The sequence below is a fragment of the Dunckerocampus dactyliophorus genome, chromosome 13 (genome assembly GCF_027744805.1).
Source record: "Dunckerocampus dactyliophorus isolate RoL2022-P2 chromosome 13, RoL_Ddac_1.1, whole genome shotgun sequence".
NCBI classification, from domain to species: Eukaryota; Metazoa; Chordata; class Actinopteri; order Syngnathiformes; family Syngnathidae; genus Dunckerocampus; species Dunckerocampus dactyliophorus.
Window position 1 is genome coordinate 27697320 of NC_072831.1, and position 15860 is coordinate 27713179.

The window sequence follows — 15860 nt, forward strand, 5'->3', positions numbered from 1 at the left end:
TAACTACTATGCAAAAGTGACTTTTAATGACGTTCTATCAGTAATGTGTCCCCAGAGCCTCGTTATGAACACAAAACATGAGAAAAACAACACTCCTCTCCTCGTTTGCTCCACTTTTGAGAGAAGAGGTGGTAAGTTGGTAAGGCTGTTGAAGTTGCGGCTTTTTGTGATGTGATGAAGGAAAACCCTTCCGTTATGGTCACACCACGTGACCCGCCCCGAGCTAGATGAGCATGCCATGTGTATACGCCATCACTTCACTATAAAGCAGGCTTCACTAAACATCTTAAAACAAAGCCCGGAGGTCTGCCAACTGATCCGTCAGTCAGCGGTGACGTTCATGCTTGCTGGTTGTAATGAACTTCTTTGTTCAAATGGTTTGCCTCATCGGATTCTGCTTCATCATCATCTTCTAGTTTGGGAAGATGGAAGGCCTAAATACACGTCAGGGGCGGGGCAGCAGCCTCGCTCAGGAGCGATGGCACACAGCAGAGCGAGACAGACCTCGTATCAAGATACAAGACAACAGCGCAAAACCAGTCTGAATGGATATGAACCGTATGTTTGTTTTTGACCGAAAACTCATTTCGGCCACTTGTACCCACATTCTTGCCCTTTTGATCATGACCATAAATGAGGGTAGGAACATAGATCAACCGGTAAATTGAGAGCTTTGCCTTTCGGCTTTGCTCCCTTTTCACCACAGCCGATGCAGAGTTCGCACCAATTTGCCTGTCGACCTCACGTTCCATCCTTCCCTCACTCATGAACAAGACCCCGAGGTACTTAAACTCCTCCACTTGGGGCAAGATCTTATCCCCGATGCGGATGTGGCACTCCACACTTTTCCGGGCGAGAACCATGGACTCACAGACTTGAAGGAGCGGATTCTCGCACACAAACATTTACATACAGTATAGTTAAAGGTAAAGCTTTGTGTTATTAGTATCAACATTTGAGCTTTTTTCTTTACGTTGTGCCCTTTTGCTCTATTTTTTCCCCATTTTTGCTGTTTTTTACTGTTCAATTTTTACGATGTTCCGCGGGCCAATAATAAATGACTGCCGGGCCGCAAATGGCCCCGTGGGCACACTTTGGGCACCAATGCCATAAATGATTTTCCTTCAGTGAACAGGCTAACCGAGCATGTTGTTGTAGCACACTGCTGCTAACAGTTGTCTTTTGTACAGAAAGCAGTTGTAATGTAGTTGCAGTAATAAACTATATAAAAATAAATATATACACCCCCCTGAAAACACACACGTTCATGCTTTCAAATAAAAGCCACCATTGTTTTATTGAAATGATCCAACGTTAGAAGACATCGAGCTCCAAGAGGTCGAACATTTTACACAAACACGTCAATAACTGTGACCGCGCACATTAATAAATACTCGGCATACCTCCACCAAGGAACAATACGCCGCATCCTCATTAAATTAAGGTCAAAAGCTACTCCGTAAAAATCAATCACCCCTAAATAAAAAACATTAAGCAGTGGCAGCTGTCAGTAGAAAAAAGGAAAATATATAAAAAAAATAAAGATGATTAAAGTACAACAGGAGATATCGCTTACCTGCTTTGGGCAAGTCAGCACATATTGCACACGTTTCAAGACTACGAGGGGAAAGAAAAAAAAAAAAAAAGACTGTGGCACTTCTCCTTTCGGAAGCAAAGCTTGATTCGCGGGAAATGTGGAGAGTCGCTGCTTGTTGCCGACACAAAAATGTTTAAAACATTCCTAAAAAGGCCCAGAGCACAGCTTCATCTCACACATGTATTCATCCACTTATAAAGGATTTGGGGGGAGGGGGTTGTTTTTATAAATGTATCTATACATGAATCATGTTTAACTATTCACTTTGTTTGGGCCGAAAAAGCAACTAAAACCACAACGTAAAATGTGAAAAGAAACAAACCAAAGCAAAAGTTTCACCAAACAAAAGTAAATTTAATGGTTTAAATTGAAAGGGAAACAACTGAAAGAATCAAACTCAGTAACAAAGGCCATTAATTTCACTCCAAACTTGAGATGAGCACTTGTTAAAACAACAAATTAAAACCTGTCTGCCTCTAGAAAGAAATAAAAAAAAAAAAAACAAAGTAGTGACAAAACAACACAAACGAATGCGTTCAGTCAGTTTGATAGCTAGATCTTAGTACCGCTCTCGAAAAGGAACAAAAAACAAAACAAAAAAGCAAACTAAAAGCCAAAAATCAGTTTACCAACTACTAATTAACCGCTTTTGGTCCGTCACATTTCCCTCCTCGTTGACTTTAGCACAGATAACGATAATAATCCTACAAAGACACACGGAGAGGGTTTCTGGTCATGTTTCAGTCTGCAGGGAGGCCCAGCAAACTTCACATCCAAGACTGATTGATATTTAGAGCAACCGAGAAAGGAAAGAGAAAGTGCTTTGCTCTGGTGGATTACAATTGAAGGCCTCTACGTCTGCATGTGACAAAGATCAGGACCGTGTGCTGCTTTTCCATGAAGCAACCACACCGCCCACAGCCAAACACGGCGCCACGCTTAGACGATAAAGGCCTGCGTGCGCACATTCGCCAAAGAAATGTGGACACAATTGACTGCTTCCTGTACGCACGCATTGCCAGAGGTAACTTTTTGTGTGTTGGGATTTTTGACGCCCGTGCTCCAAATGTGAAAACCAACAACAAACAACATGAAGAGTTCCGAGACACTTTTAGACAAGGTGCAGAAGAGTGAACATCTTAACCGTGTGAAACACCGACCAGACTTGCAGACAACAACGGCCTATTCTCTGCTTGCTTCTCCACACTCCCATGTCCCGCTTCCCCTCTACTTGTGGCCCTTGCTGGTCTTGAAGGACACTTGCAGTGTCTTGTCTCCGAGCCGGTAGCCGTTGAGGCTGGCGATGGCCATGGCCGCCTCCTCGTAGTTGGTCATGGTGACGAAGCCGAAGCCTTTGCACTTGTTGGTGTTGAAGTCACGGATCACCTTGACGTTGGTGACGGCACCGAAGGGCCCAAACATCTGCCAGAGGACGCTCTCGTCGGCATCCTGGTTGAGGTTATAGATGAAGATGCACCAGCCGGAGGCGGGGTTGCCGGGGACACCGCCCATGTGGTCCACGCTCATTGGGGAGAATCTGCAAGACATAATGAGCAACACAAGTTACATTTTCACCTGCGTTTGCAGGTTAGACTACACTATTATTGGTCAAAAACATGCAGATTTAAGCACATTTTACGCATAGGTGTGTAGAAAGCATTAAATCAAACAACCTGCAGGCGAGGGCTATGTGCGTTTTAATGATACGTAATATTCTACACTGGTCACTAGGTGTCAGTAAAGTTACACTGATGAGACGATAGCCACAGCAGAAAGTACTCTGATAATGTGACTGTCACAATGTTAATACATTGGGTAACATGAGTATAAAGGTGACGATAAGGTGTTATTTCATGTCTAGACGGCTTCTAATAATAATAAATAAATAAGAAAAACTGATTTAGAAGGTCCTAAACAGGTTTTCCATATTCAGGTTCCATATTCCATTTACAAACAAGGAATCCTACTTTGCGGAAGCTCACGTATCACGGTTGGGTCTGGAACCAATTAACCACGATAAATGAGGGACAACTATTTAGGATGTTCTGTGCTGTCTCAATTTGCACACTTCTGTATTTACGCTTAGTCTTGTGAGGGCATAAGTGCGTTAATAATGAGCTACAGTGTGCGTCATTACCCACCTAATTGATCATTCATTACCCCACGTACGGCGGTGAACATCAACAACTCACCTGAAGCGCTGGGCCTGGTGGTGCATGGGTCCAGGAAAGCGTCTGGACTGGTTGTGGTAGAGATGAGAGATGATCTGGGTGTTCTTCACCTGATTGGGGTTGGCAGCAAACCTCACCGCGATGGGGTCCGAGGACCCGTGCGGCTTTTGACCGTTGAGGTTTTTGACCGCCTCCTCGGCCTCTGTCCGCTTGTCAAAGCGGATAAACGCCACCCCACGGGACATGCCTACACCGGAAAGGGCAAAGGGGGTGTAATAAGCTTGTGAAACTGCAGCCGGGAAGGACTTGCCGTCATACCTGTGGTCTGATCAACGAGCACACGGGAATTTATGATGCGACCGTAATGCGTAAACATGTCCTCCACGTCCTTTTGGGTCATTGACCTGGGCAGGCCGCTGATATACAGGTTGGCATCCTTGATCGTATCAGAACTGGGCCGTGCATATGACACCTGCAACAGGAAGCAGCGATGGCACAATGAAACCTGATTGATATCTGGAATGCGAGCACTAGCATTTATCAAAGATGTTGCTTGTATTGTATTCATAAGCGCGTATAGCGTAAAGTCTTCAAACCCTCCAGAAAGAAATTGTTAAAAAAAATGAACAAAAGTGTAGCTGTAAGGTGTTTTTATTTATTTATTTTTTAAAAAAGGCATGACGCCCTCAGACTAAATAAACATTTGCACGACGGAGCAAACTAACTATGGCAACAAGTGAGCATGTGGTTAACGGTGCAGTGTTTCCCACGAGACTACAACCTATTTATGTGGGTGTCTTGTCTAATTCACATAATTGGCAGTGATGCATGTGCATGTGATGCTTATGGATGCTCTGGGAGACAAAATGTGAGCAAAAATCACAAAAAGCTAAACATATGCTTAATACATATACATGTCACTTCTTTTCTGTGTGTTTTTTTTTGTCACTAGCAAGACGGAGCCCCCTGTGTTCTCATGTTAGTCTCCACAAGGGCCCAATAAGACCAGAAAAGGGTGGTATTCTGCAAAGAGTTTAGTGGGTTGGCAAGCTGTGCTGAGTGGAAAGCCGGACTTCAGCTATGGTAGTGGTATCACCATGGTAACTTAGGCTAAGCTCATAGTCTGGTTGAGACCAGGTTATGACCAGGCTTTCAGCTTACAATGGGCTATGAAAGTGCCGCTGTTTCAACTAAATCGGAGATGGCGTCACCATTTATTGAGAACCTATGAGGTTCCCGTGGGGGCATGGAGAACATTTTTTTAAAAGAGCATTCGCTGATGATATTATCCATCTATAAGCGAGATTGACTTTCAGCCGAGGGAATTCACTAGATATGCTCATGCAAGCACCAGGAATAAAATGCAATATGAAATATTAATTAATGTTAGCAGATTTAAATGTCACAAGATTCCTTGCCTGAGTACTCAGACCATTAGTCATCTTATGTTACAATATTTGCTCGAGGCATCAATCAATTGTATGAAAACACTTGTTTTATTATAAAAAGGGGGAAAAAATTTAAAGTCGCCACAAAACGCGTCACACGCAAAACACTGTCATCTAGTGGTCACAACGAGGCACAGCAGATTAAAATAGTTCATAAAACTATAACGTCAAAAACCGAAGTGGTTGCTCCAATGTATTTTTTTTTTTTTTAGAAAAGGATTAAATGTTAAAGATAAATGAAAAGACTAGCAGGGTATAGTTTTTATAATAATCAGCGTTAACTTGCGCACTCACACACTGCATGCAGGAATGCCAGCAGTCCTCCCTCACTGTATTGGCTGCAACAGTGTTGCTTTTAGCAATAGTCATAATCTCCTGAAAACTCCTCATAACGCTCCATAATTATGTAGTCATTTTTTGTAAAACACACTGGCTGGTCTCGCTTCACTTTTCAGCCAAAGTAGAATAATATGACATTCATGTGAACGTGCCCAGAGCCAAAAACCTGACTTGACAAAGTAAGTTGATAACCACCGTCGCGGGACCACTTAAGTCTGATTGCGGATGTTAAGTTGTTTTGTAGAGTTGCATCTTGAGCACAAAGCCTGCGTTTGCGGAGCCACTTTGGCCGTGTACCCCCAAAATCTTTAGATTTGTCGCTAAAATTTGTTGCTAATCACTTTTTTTGGAAAAACAATCTAAGGTCTGAAAACTTTCTAAATTTGCAACACTGATCCCTCTTGCTACATCTTCTTACTCTCTGGCCAGTGCGTATTCGAAATAAGCAATATACAATAAAAACGATATAAATTCGGACGATGATGGCATCATGATAATGCATATTGATGGGGCTACCTAGCCGTGTCGCAAGCACGGCAAAAGTATGTTCGGACCCGCTCCTCGCCTCCATGGCAGCAAATAAACTTACTTTCTTGCAAGCATCATTACTACTAAAAGAGGACGAGGAATAGCTAAGATCGGACATAAGCCCGTAACCAGCTATGATCAGGAAATTAGCACGTAGATCAATGAGAGTCTAGAGAGCATAAAACTGCAAGTAGAAAGACGAACTACACTGCAAACGCGGAACACGTCAAAAACTAGTGATGTGCGGATCAATACTGAAATATCGATTCTTCCGATACCAGCTGTTCATGCTCCAAAATCGATTCTCACGTTAAAATATTGATACTTCTTAAATTTGATACTTCCGTCATTTGCAATAATGTTTGTCTGTTGAAAGTGTAACTGGTCATAAACAGAGCCACATGTGAATTGTGAATAAAGTTTTCATTCTTAGTTCTTACTAGCGCTGGGCAATAGATCAATAGTTAAAATATAGATATTTCTTTCAAGCACAGTACCGAAAACAAATAATTACATTGACTGGATTTGCGCGGTTCTCTTGTGCCTTGTATCTCTTGGCAACATATTTTCTCAAAAGTGACGAGCGACAAATCTAGCTACATTTTCTGTGGACGTTGGCGAGTTCTCTGGTATTTGGGAACATAAAAGTGATACGAAAGCTCCCACTGCACAATGTAGTGGGAAACCACGCATCCTCGAGGTGCGATGTCGCCGGGGTGGACCTCGCTGTTTTACAGAGTGGGATATCAAACTAAAATGTTTCTTGATCTTCATTAAATGACTTCTCGTTACACTCAAGGCTCATTGGGACTCTGCCACTTACCTGTCAGCGTGTCAGAAGGTGTGATGGAAGAACGATGTGTGATAAATAAATAAGTAGTCCCAACTACAAGATAAAAGGTGGAGGCTGGAGACGAGTCCAAATGTAATTATTATGGTGTCTAGACTGAGTGGCACTAGCCAAGATAAAATTTTAAAATTTTATTTTGATAAAAGGGATGGCCAATTTTAAATGAACAAACTAACAATGAAGTTTATTTGTAGCTGTAAATATATTGCTGTTTTTACGCACTAGTTAGTCTCTGCTTTCTAAGATAAATAATACCGTTCAAAGTAAATTATTTTTGAGTTGCTACTGACATTTAAACATTTCCTCTTAAACGGGGCACTATTTCATATGTTGTTCGTTTGTGCTTTTGGTATTAGCTGAGGATTTGATCACAGCTAAAGGGTTGTTACAAAGAAGACTGATGTTATATTTGACTTTCTGTATTTATTTAAAAAAAAGAATTGACTATTTTATATTAGCAGCTGTTTTTCTATAAGATTTTTGGAATTTTACTGAAACATCTTCACATGCATATTTGTCTATGACTTTGTCTAAACTCACTTTGTGGAAAAAATCTTAGGATATTTATGGTATATCGATATTCAACAAATACATCGGGACATGAGTTTTGGTCCATATCGCCCAGCCCTATTTCTTAATAATTAATGCTTTTTTTAAAATAGTTTTATTGTTTGACTTGCTTTGTTTATTGTTCAAAATACCATTTTCAAATATTTTATTATTTGATTTTGTCCTGTTTTTTCTGTTGTATATTTGCTTGGCTGTATTGTCAATACATGTACAGTATATACTACCTCTATGTACTTCAGGGTTTAAAATACATAATGTATTTCAATTAATAAACGAGCTTAACCAAAAATGTAATTAATTTCCTTGTATTCTTTATGCAATGATATGAGGTATGCAACTTTTTAAAATTTACCAAACAAATTATATGAATTTGCACAAAGCATTGGTATCAGATCGGTATTGCCGATAGCAGCCTGAATTTTACTCTGTATCGGATTGGAAACAAAATCATTGGTATCACAAAATCTAATCAGAAATGATGCACTACGTTACTGCCTACGTCAGCAGCCAAAGAGCCGACAAGCCTTTATAATCTGCAGAAGCGGTCATATGTATCGCCACATATAACATACATGGGCCATATTGCTCATCCCTAGTGTGTATGAGGTGTGTTAACAGGCAGTGTTACAACGCCATCTACTGTACTGTAATGACAAGCTACATTCACAGACAGTCCTTTATAATGTTTGAGTGATATATAATATATATGCTGGCAGTCCAAAATCATTCATGGCCGGCCGCCACAAATGAACGCATGGTGAATGAATGTATGGAAAACATGAATGTGTGGGAAACACTGCAGTGTCACTTCCTGAGTCTGACACGTACTAGCTAGCTAGTTAGCGCCCAGAGCTGGAACCATAGGTGTGTGTTTGCAAGACATGACAAATCGATGGCATCTTTTTGACAATTGTAGAACACCTTAGTGCACGTTACCTTGATAGTTTTGGACTGTAGCCTTAGTCCGTTCAGTGATTCGATAGCTCTGCCTGCATCACTAGGGTTAACATAGTTAACAAATCCGTACCCTAAACTGTGGCCTAGAGAAAAAAAAAAGGAAAACAATAAAACAAAAAAAACGTGTAAAGTCCCAACCCTCCCCCAAAAAATCTGCAAACAAATATTTTTAAAAACAAAAACAAATCTTGACATTGCATGCTCAGGGCTCCAGACTAACGTTTTTTTAGGAGCACAGTGGCCCCTAACCTACAATTTTTGGAGCGCAAGCAGAAAATTTAGGGGCGCACACTGAAATTGATTTGCAAAGTAAATATTCACAACCTCTCATTTTCACTGCATTACTGATGAATACTCAAACAAATGGCAACCGTCTTCTATAGCCACCCCGTTTCTGTCCCGAGCTTCTGGAGGGCCTCATTGGTGGCTTTGTTTACATTAGAACTCCAATACCGCCCTCTTTCCTTCTTCTTTGGTGTTTGTATACTTTCTTCCTCTTTAGGTGTTAGTGTGGGTTGGCAAACTTCTCATTTGTGCATTACTGTCAACTACTGGGCTGAAGTGTGGAGCACAAGTTTGTCAGCAACAAAATAATATTCAATAATAAAAAGAAAATCAGCAGACTAACTGGTACGGTTGCCAACTTATGGAAAAATAAATACTGTATGTGGACACATTGTTGGCAGGGCCAATAAACTGTTTTAGCCAATGCTAACGGCAGGCTCCGAGGCCTGCTTTGCAGCTAGGCCGCGGAACCGCCTCTGATTGTTTTTGCCTTTGTGTGAAACATGTGTATACTGCTAAAAAAAAATTTAAGGAACACTTCAAAAACAAATCAAATCTAAACTGGGGGAAAAATGATCTTGAATATCTTTCCTGATAATAAGTGGGTGATGTATTAGTAACAGATGCCACATAATTTGATAGAAATGAAAATGTTCACCCTATAGAGGGGGGAAATCAAAGACAGCCTAAAAATGAAAGTGAAAAAATGATGCAGCAGACTGGTCCATTTTGCTAAAATGTCATTGTAGCAACTCAAAATGATTCTCAGTAGTTTGTGTGGCCCCCACGTGTTTGTACGCATGCCTGACAACGTCGGGGCATGCTGCTAATGAGACTACGGATGGTGTCTGGGGGATCTCCTCCCAGATCTGGACCAGGGCATTCATGAGCTCCTGGACAGTCTGAGGAGCAACCTGGAGGCGCCGGATGGACCTAAACATAATGTCCCAGAGGTGTTCTATTGGGTTTAGGTCAGGTGAAGGTGGGGGACAGTCAATGGTATCAATTCCTTCATCCTCCAGGAACTACCTGCATACACTAGCCACATGAGGTCGGGCATTGTCGTGGACCAGGAGGAACCCAGGTCCCACTGCACCAGCGTAGGTTCTGACAATGGGTCCAAGGATTTCATCCCGGTACCTAATAGCAGTCAGGGTGCCATTATCTAACCTGTAGAGGTGTGTGCGTCCTTCCAGGGATATGGCTCCCCAGACCATCACTGACCCACCACCAAACCGGTCATGCTGAATGATGTTGCAGGCAGCATAACGTTCTCCACGGCATCTCCAGACCCTTTCACGTCTGTCGCATGTGCTCAGGTTGAACTTGCTCTCATCAGGGAAGAGCATAGGGCACCAGTGGTGTAGTTGCCAATTCTGGTGGTCTATGGCAAATACCAATCGAGCTCTACGGTGCTGGGCAGTGAGCACAGGGCCCACTACAGGACGTCAGGCCCTCAGGCCACCCTCATGGAGCCTGTTTCTGATTGTTTGGTCAGAAACATTCACACCAGTGGCCTGCTGGAGGTCATTTTGTAGGGCTCTGGCAGTGCTCATCCTGTTCCTCCTTGCACAAAGGAGCAGATACCAATCCTGCTGAGGGTTGAAGGACCTTCTACGGCCCTGTCCAGCTCTCCTGGAGTAACTACCTGTCTCCTGGAATCTCCTCCATGCGTCCAGGTACCGCAGTGATTCCCTGGTCCAGATCTGGGAGGAGATCCCCCAGGACACCATCCGTAGTCTCATTAGGAGCATGCCCCGACGTTGTCAGGCATGCGTACAAGCACGAGGGCCACACAAACTACTGAGAATCATTTTGAGTTGCTACAATGACATTTTAGCAAAATGGACCAGTGTGCTGCATCATTTTTTCACTTTCATTTTTGGGGTGTCTTTGATTTCCCCCCTCTATAGGGTGATCATTTTCATTTCTATCAAATGATGTGGCATCATTTTGTTACTAATACATCACCCACTTATCAGGAAAGATATTCAACATCATTTTTTCCCCAGTTTAGAACTGATGTGTTTTCAAAGTGTTCCTTTAATTTTTTTGAGCAGTGTAGTATTTGACACACACCTGAATTGAATTTGATGCCTGATTTAGAGTAATGCTTATACATGGGAAGTTAATTGTTTGATAATGTATTTTTTAGTTAAGATACTTTGACAAAAAGAAAGTAGAGGGGAACTATTTGTGTTTAGTGACTGACATTTCAAACTGTACTTTATTTACAAAGCACATCTCCACTCATTGCTCATTGTCTTTATGCTATTTTGTGCTCATTTGTCATTAAATACAGGCATCATGTCTGAATTGAAGCGAACGTGACAGCCTTTGTAGATTCCCTGTGGGACAAAAACAAGCTCTGAAAGAACTGCATTGCTTGTTTTAAAGACGAAATGTCACTTTTTTATTTTTATTTTTTAAAGGAAGTCCATGGACCAGAGGCTGCCACCAGGGTGGCAGTGGAGCCAAGCAAAATGTGTAAACAAATATGGTTGAATAGTCTAACTGCAATGCGAGTCAAACGGGAGCAGTGACACACACTGGCATCAATAGGCAATGTTTCATACTTTAGTCTCAAAATGCGGCCATTCAGTCGCAGTCTGGAGCCCTGATGCTAGTCTAAAACAAACAAACAAAGAAAATGTTGACAGGTTATCAGGGCTGTTAGAATGAATTACGCTCGGGGATGTTCTTTCTTGAAAAAAAAATAATCAGCCAGCCCCTTGAGAAAGTGAAGAACAAGTTCTAGATGGAGCGAGAGGTAAGATACGTAAATGAAGCTGACCTACAAAGGGCATATTCAGCGATCCCCGCTTAATCATTTCAAACAAAAGCCTGGGGTTTATTGGTGGTGCCCCCCTCCCCCCTCCCCCGGACGGCCCTCACGTACCTCCAACTTTGTCTCGAATGAGCTTGGCTGATTCCACCTCGCCGACGGTGCCGAACAGGTTGCGCAGGTCCTCCTGCGACATGCTCTGGGGCAAGTAGTTCACAATCAGGTTGGTCTTGGCATCTTTGGCGTCCTCCCCCGCCATGTGGTCTTCGTAACCGTTGGACATGTCGTACACCTCCTGCTGCTCGCAAACAAACATGAGGCAAGTCATAAGCCACACCTTGAAGGAATGCTGGCCTTCGCTGACTTCAATAATTAGCTTAAATGCGCAAATTAACACTGCAATTCAATTAACCGCATCGTCTCCTAAAGTGGTGTTGGTGCTTGTGTGGTCTATAAAAAATAAAATAACCACGGAGGGTCCTTAATTTTCCTTTAAAAACATTGCAATTAACACCTGTGGCTGTAGTTTAAGTAACTACAGTCATCCCTCGTTTATCCATTTTGTCCCCTGCAAAGCAGGCTTCCATATTTACATTGAATATGAAAAAAGCTCTTCAAAGCAATAAAAATAATGCAACCAAAGTATTGCTGAATTTACTTTTTTGTTACACAGCATGACCAACAATATTGTTTGGCTTTTGTAACAAACCTGTGAGTCAGGTCCCTAACCCAAAAAAGCATCCAATAAAAGATAACATTGGAAAAAAATAGGTGTGCAAAAATACTTTTAGGGTAGTACTAGTCATTTCAAGTGGTTATAGACCAATTTGTGGTGTGATTTACAATATGACATTTTTAACAAACTCTCTTCAGCGCCATAGTAATTTATTGATGGTCCCTAGTATAAACAACCAGCAGCTAAAGCAACACTTCCCGTGCGAGCAGTGGCTGAGCCAGAAATTTTTCATCGGGGTGGCAAAGGTGAGACCATTATTCACATAGGGGTACCGATAAGATGATACCTGAACTGTCTAGATGGCCAGAGGGGTGGCCAGAGAGGGACCAAGCTTAGCCGTAGCGACCGCGTAACTCCACCACTGCGTGCGAGCTCCCCGCACAATGACACAGCAGTCCGGGCAGTGAGGGGGAACTACCACTGTAGCTACGGAGCCGAATATCCCACGTCCATCGTGAAACTAACTTCATCACGGTACACCACCAACATGTCTGCATGGTGGTGTTGCCTTTTCTTCTTCTTGCAGGTGGCGGGAGTCGAGTGCCAACCAGCTTTGAGGCGCATTACCGCACCTACCATGTTGGGGTGTGGCCCGCAGTTATCAACGTGATACGGCAACCGGATCGGCCCAATCTTGTGGCGGAAGCTGATATTATCCAATCTTCAAAATACAACAGGTTGGCAGCCGATCCCAATCCTGAAGATCAGATGTGGACATCCCCAATAGAAATCCTATTTACCTTCTAAGTACGTTTTATAGCACTATTAGAGCCCTTTAGACATTAAATAACACCCCATAGTCTCTTTACACTCCTATTACCCAATATAGGAGAAATAATGACAAAATAGGTCATAATATAGACTCACACGTTAGCATTGAGAGATTTTTGGTTTATTATACTTCCAGTACTTCCTGCTGTGGCGATTGTCTCATCTATGCAATATTGCTGACACCTAGTGACCGCTGCACATACCACACCTTGTCTTTCAACGCTTTCTCTGACCGGAAATGCTCAATTTAGACCAAAAAATATGTATATTTTGCTTACACAAGCATATTTTTTCACTAATAGGCCATAGTCAACCACAAAACAACCATCAATTATTTTACATATATTTTGTAAAACCGTAATAGAGTGAAGCCGCCAAATTTGAACCGCGATGTGGCAAGGGACCACTGTACAAGACTGCTGTGTGAGTATCGTGAGTGGTCAGCAGTCATCCGCTTCATCTAGCTCTGCATGCACTTTAAAATGCCACGACACAGCTATTGACGGGAAAACTCATGCCGTACAATGAACTCCTTTGTGGTTTTAATGAAGTGTCAGTCATTTTGCGGCCCACCACAAATGCATTCGGCGGCACCATTCAAAAGGCAATGAAGCTTATTATTACGATTATCACTTCAGTTCTGACTTTGGGACAGCACTACATTGTCAAAAATTACATGCTCAGGATCCAAGTAGACTTACTGAAGTGTACAGAAAAGAATTCATTTGAAACACAGCACTGTATTCGCGTCTAGGGAAGGAGACAGTGGGCTTCGAACCAAAGCAAGTCCTTAACTTATGTATATTTCTCCCCCTTTAAAACTCTTGTGACTAAACCGTGCATGCAAAGTAGGCAGATTTGTGTGAATAGGTTTGCTGTTAGCCGGCACACAATGAGGCCTGAGAAGAAACGCAGCCATGTCACGAGGACAGAGCTCCATTGAGGAAAGAGAAGGCATTTCGCTGGGAAGCAAACCGACTCGACGGTCACATTCGTCCGTCTGGTGACTCCTACATAATCGTCTACCTTTCTTTGCAGATGCTTTGATGGACAGGACGTTTCAACCTTAAAGAGTACTGTCAACTTACATCCAAGTACTGAATGTGTCCTCTACGCACTGCCATGAAGACACTTCACTGCTCCAGAGGCTGAATCAGGATAGGATGAAATCAATACAAGAGCGTCAGACATTCTCACTATTGAGCCAAGATCCAAACAGTATTCAAGGCTGATGCGATTAAGCCAGCAAACATAAAAGGCATGCAGCAATGTTAGCAGCAAGAGTCGAATGTTATGTCAGCAGCACTTGCGGTAAAGTAAAGGAAATAAATATGCAGCTACTCCGATGAAGTGACTCTGCCAAGCTGAGCCATCTTGTTTAATTCCATTCATACCACTCTGACTAACAATTATGTGTACTAGCATCGATAGCCGTTATGTACTACTATATATACATTGCTAGCTCGTCGCAATACGAACCTCTCACAACTGACTCTATATGCATGACAAATGACAAATAATAGACAACAACATTGTTAACGAATCAAATTATTTAAATGTATTCGGAGCCATATTATGTCACAGAATGACTGGGAATGGAAGAACGTAGCCACTTACTAGCATTAGCAACGATGCTAACATTTTCTGTGCATGCTGGTGAAAACTCATTTTAACGCATTTAGTGCGTCACAAAGGCGCTTAAAAATAAACGATGCATTCGTTGCGTAAATCGTTTTTGGCTGTACGCACCGGGGGCTCCATTTCGGTGAGCGGCGGACAGAGGCGGTTCCGCGGCCTAGCTGCAAAGCAGGCCTCGGAGCCTGCCGTTAGCATTGGCTAGCTTCAGCTAGCTCGCGACGTTCACGCGTACACGCCGTTAAAAACACACACACAAAGACTGTCGATAAATGTTAAATAAATGCTGATAAATGGCGTTACAGCTTACCAGTTTTTTTAGGATGTGTTTCAACCTTGTTTTTAAAAAAAACAAAAACTTGCCCCTTCCACGGCTCCTTTCGATCCAGTCAACGTTCTCCTTGCCTCCAAGCTGGTTCTCTCAAGGACCTTGGTGACGCGGCCCACCACGCCCACTCAGCCCGCCTCTAACTGTTGGAGGACCCGGTAGGACACAGAAAACGTCCGCCGTGCTCCACGCGTGTATAGACGTTTGGGAATAAACGCAACGTCGCTTGTAGTATACTTAAACGTGATGTGTTTTTTGTATACTTGTGATGACGTTTTGCCAGGATGGTGAAGTAGACGTCACAGTGCCTGAAGAAATTGCGTGTCACGGTAGACCGATCCCAATATCGACAGTTTCAATGCCAAGGGTAGTATCAGTATCGGCTAGGTACCGTACTTGTCTATGTTCACAAATATCTGCGTTTTGTTGTGTTCTTGTATACAGTATGGCAAAAAGCCAAAGGGTTTTGATGAAGGAAAGTAGTTGTTTTTTATTTTATTTATTTTGCACTTACTACACATTACTACCCCCGATTTTACATTTACAATTTACAAAAGAGAATAATGGTAATATTATATTGTTAAGCAGTTCACAAATAAGTGTTGATGCGTTTGTCTGAAACCTGTCTTATGTGTGAAAGCATCAGTACACTGGTTCTGTATTTACAGTACAGTACTTGGTATGGATTGACATTGTGTCAACGCTAAGTATGCCCCCTAATGGCGATGGGTTATATTTACAGACCGTATTGACCCGACTATGAGATATTCGTGCCAATACGGTATTATACTGTGGTACCGAATACTGCCCTCTAGTGGAAAAAAGGATAAAACAACCAATCAAGACGCAACACAATGCAA

At 42.4% G+C, this 15860-nt stretch overlaps 1 protein-coding gene across 2 annotated transcripts; it reads right to left on the reverse strand.

Annotated features, from left to right (window-relative positions):
* Window positions 1-1240: 1240 nt before the first annotated feature.
* On the reverse strand, window positions 1241-15250 carry LOC129192248 (ELAV-like protein 1). Of its 2 annotated transcripts, XM_054796051.1 has the most exons (7): window positions 14983-15250; window positions 14126-14185; window positions 11645-11828; window positions 8440-8543; window positions 4087-4240; window positions 3790-4015; window positions 1243-3134 (listed from the first exon to the last, which is right to left on the reverse strand). In XM_054796051.1, the coding sequence occupies exons 2-7, from the start codon at window positions 14159-14161 to the stop codon at window positions 2825-2827; spliced, it is 1014 nt and encodes a 337-aa protein (XP_054652026.1). In that variant the 5' UTR covers window positions 14162-14185; window positions 14983-15250; the 3' UTR covers window positions 1243-2824. The 2 variants fall into 2 exon arrangements, with proteins under 2 accessions (XP_054652027.1, XP_054652026.1); XM_054796052.1 differs by lacking the exons at window positions 8440-8543; window positions 14126-14185; window positions 14983-15250 and having other exon boundaries at window positions 1241-3134; window positions 11645-11792.
* Between the last annotated feature and the right edge of the window lie 610 nt (window positions 15251-15860).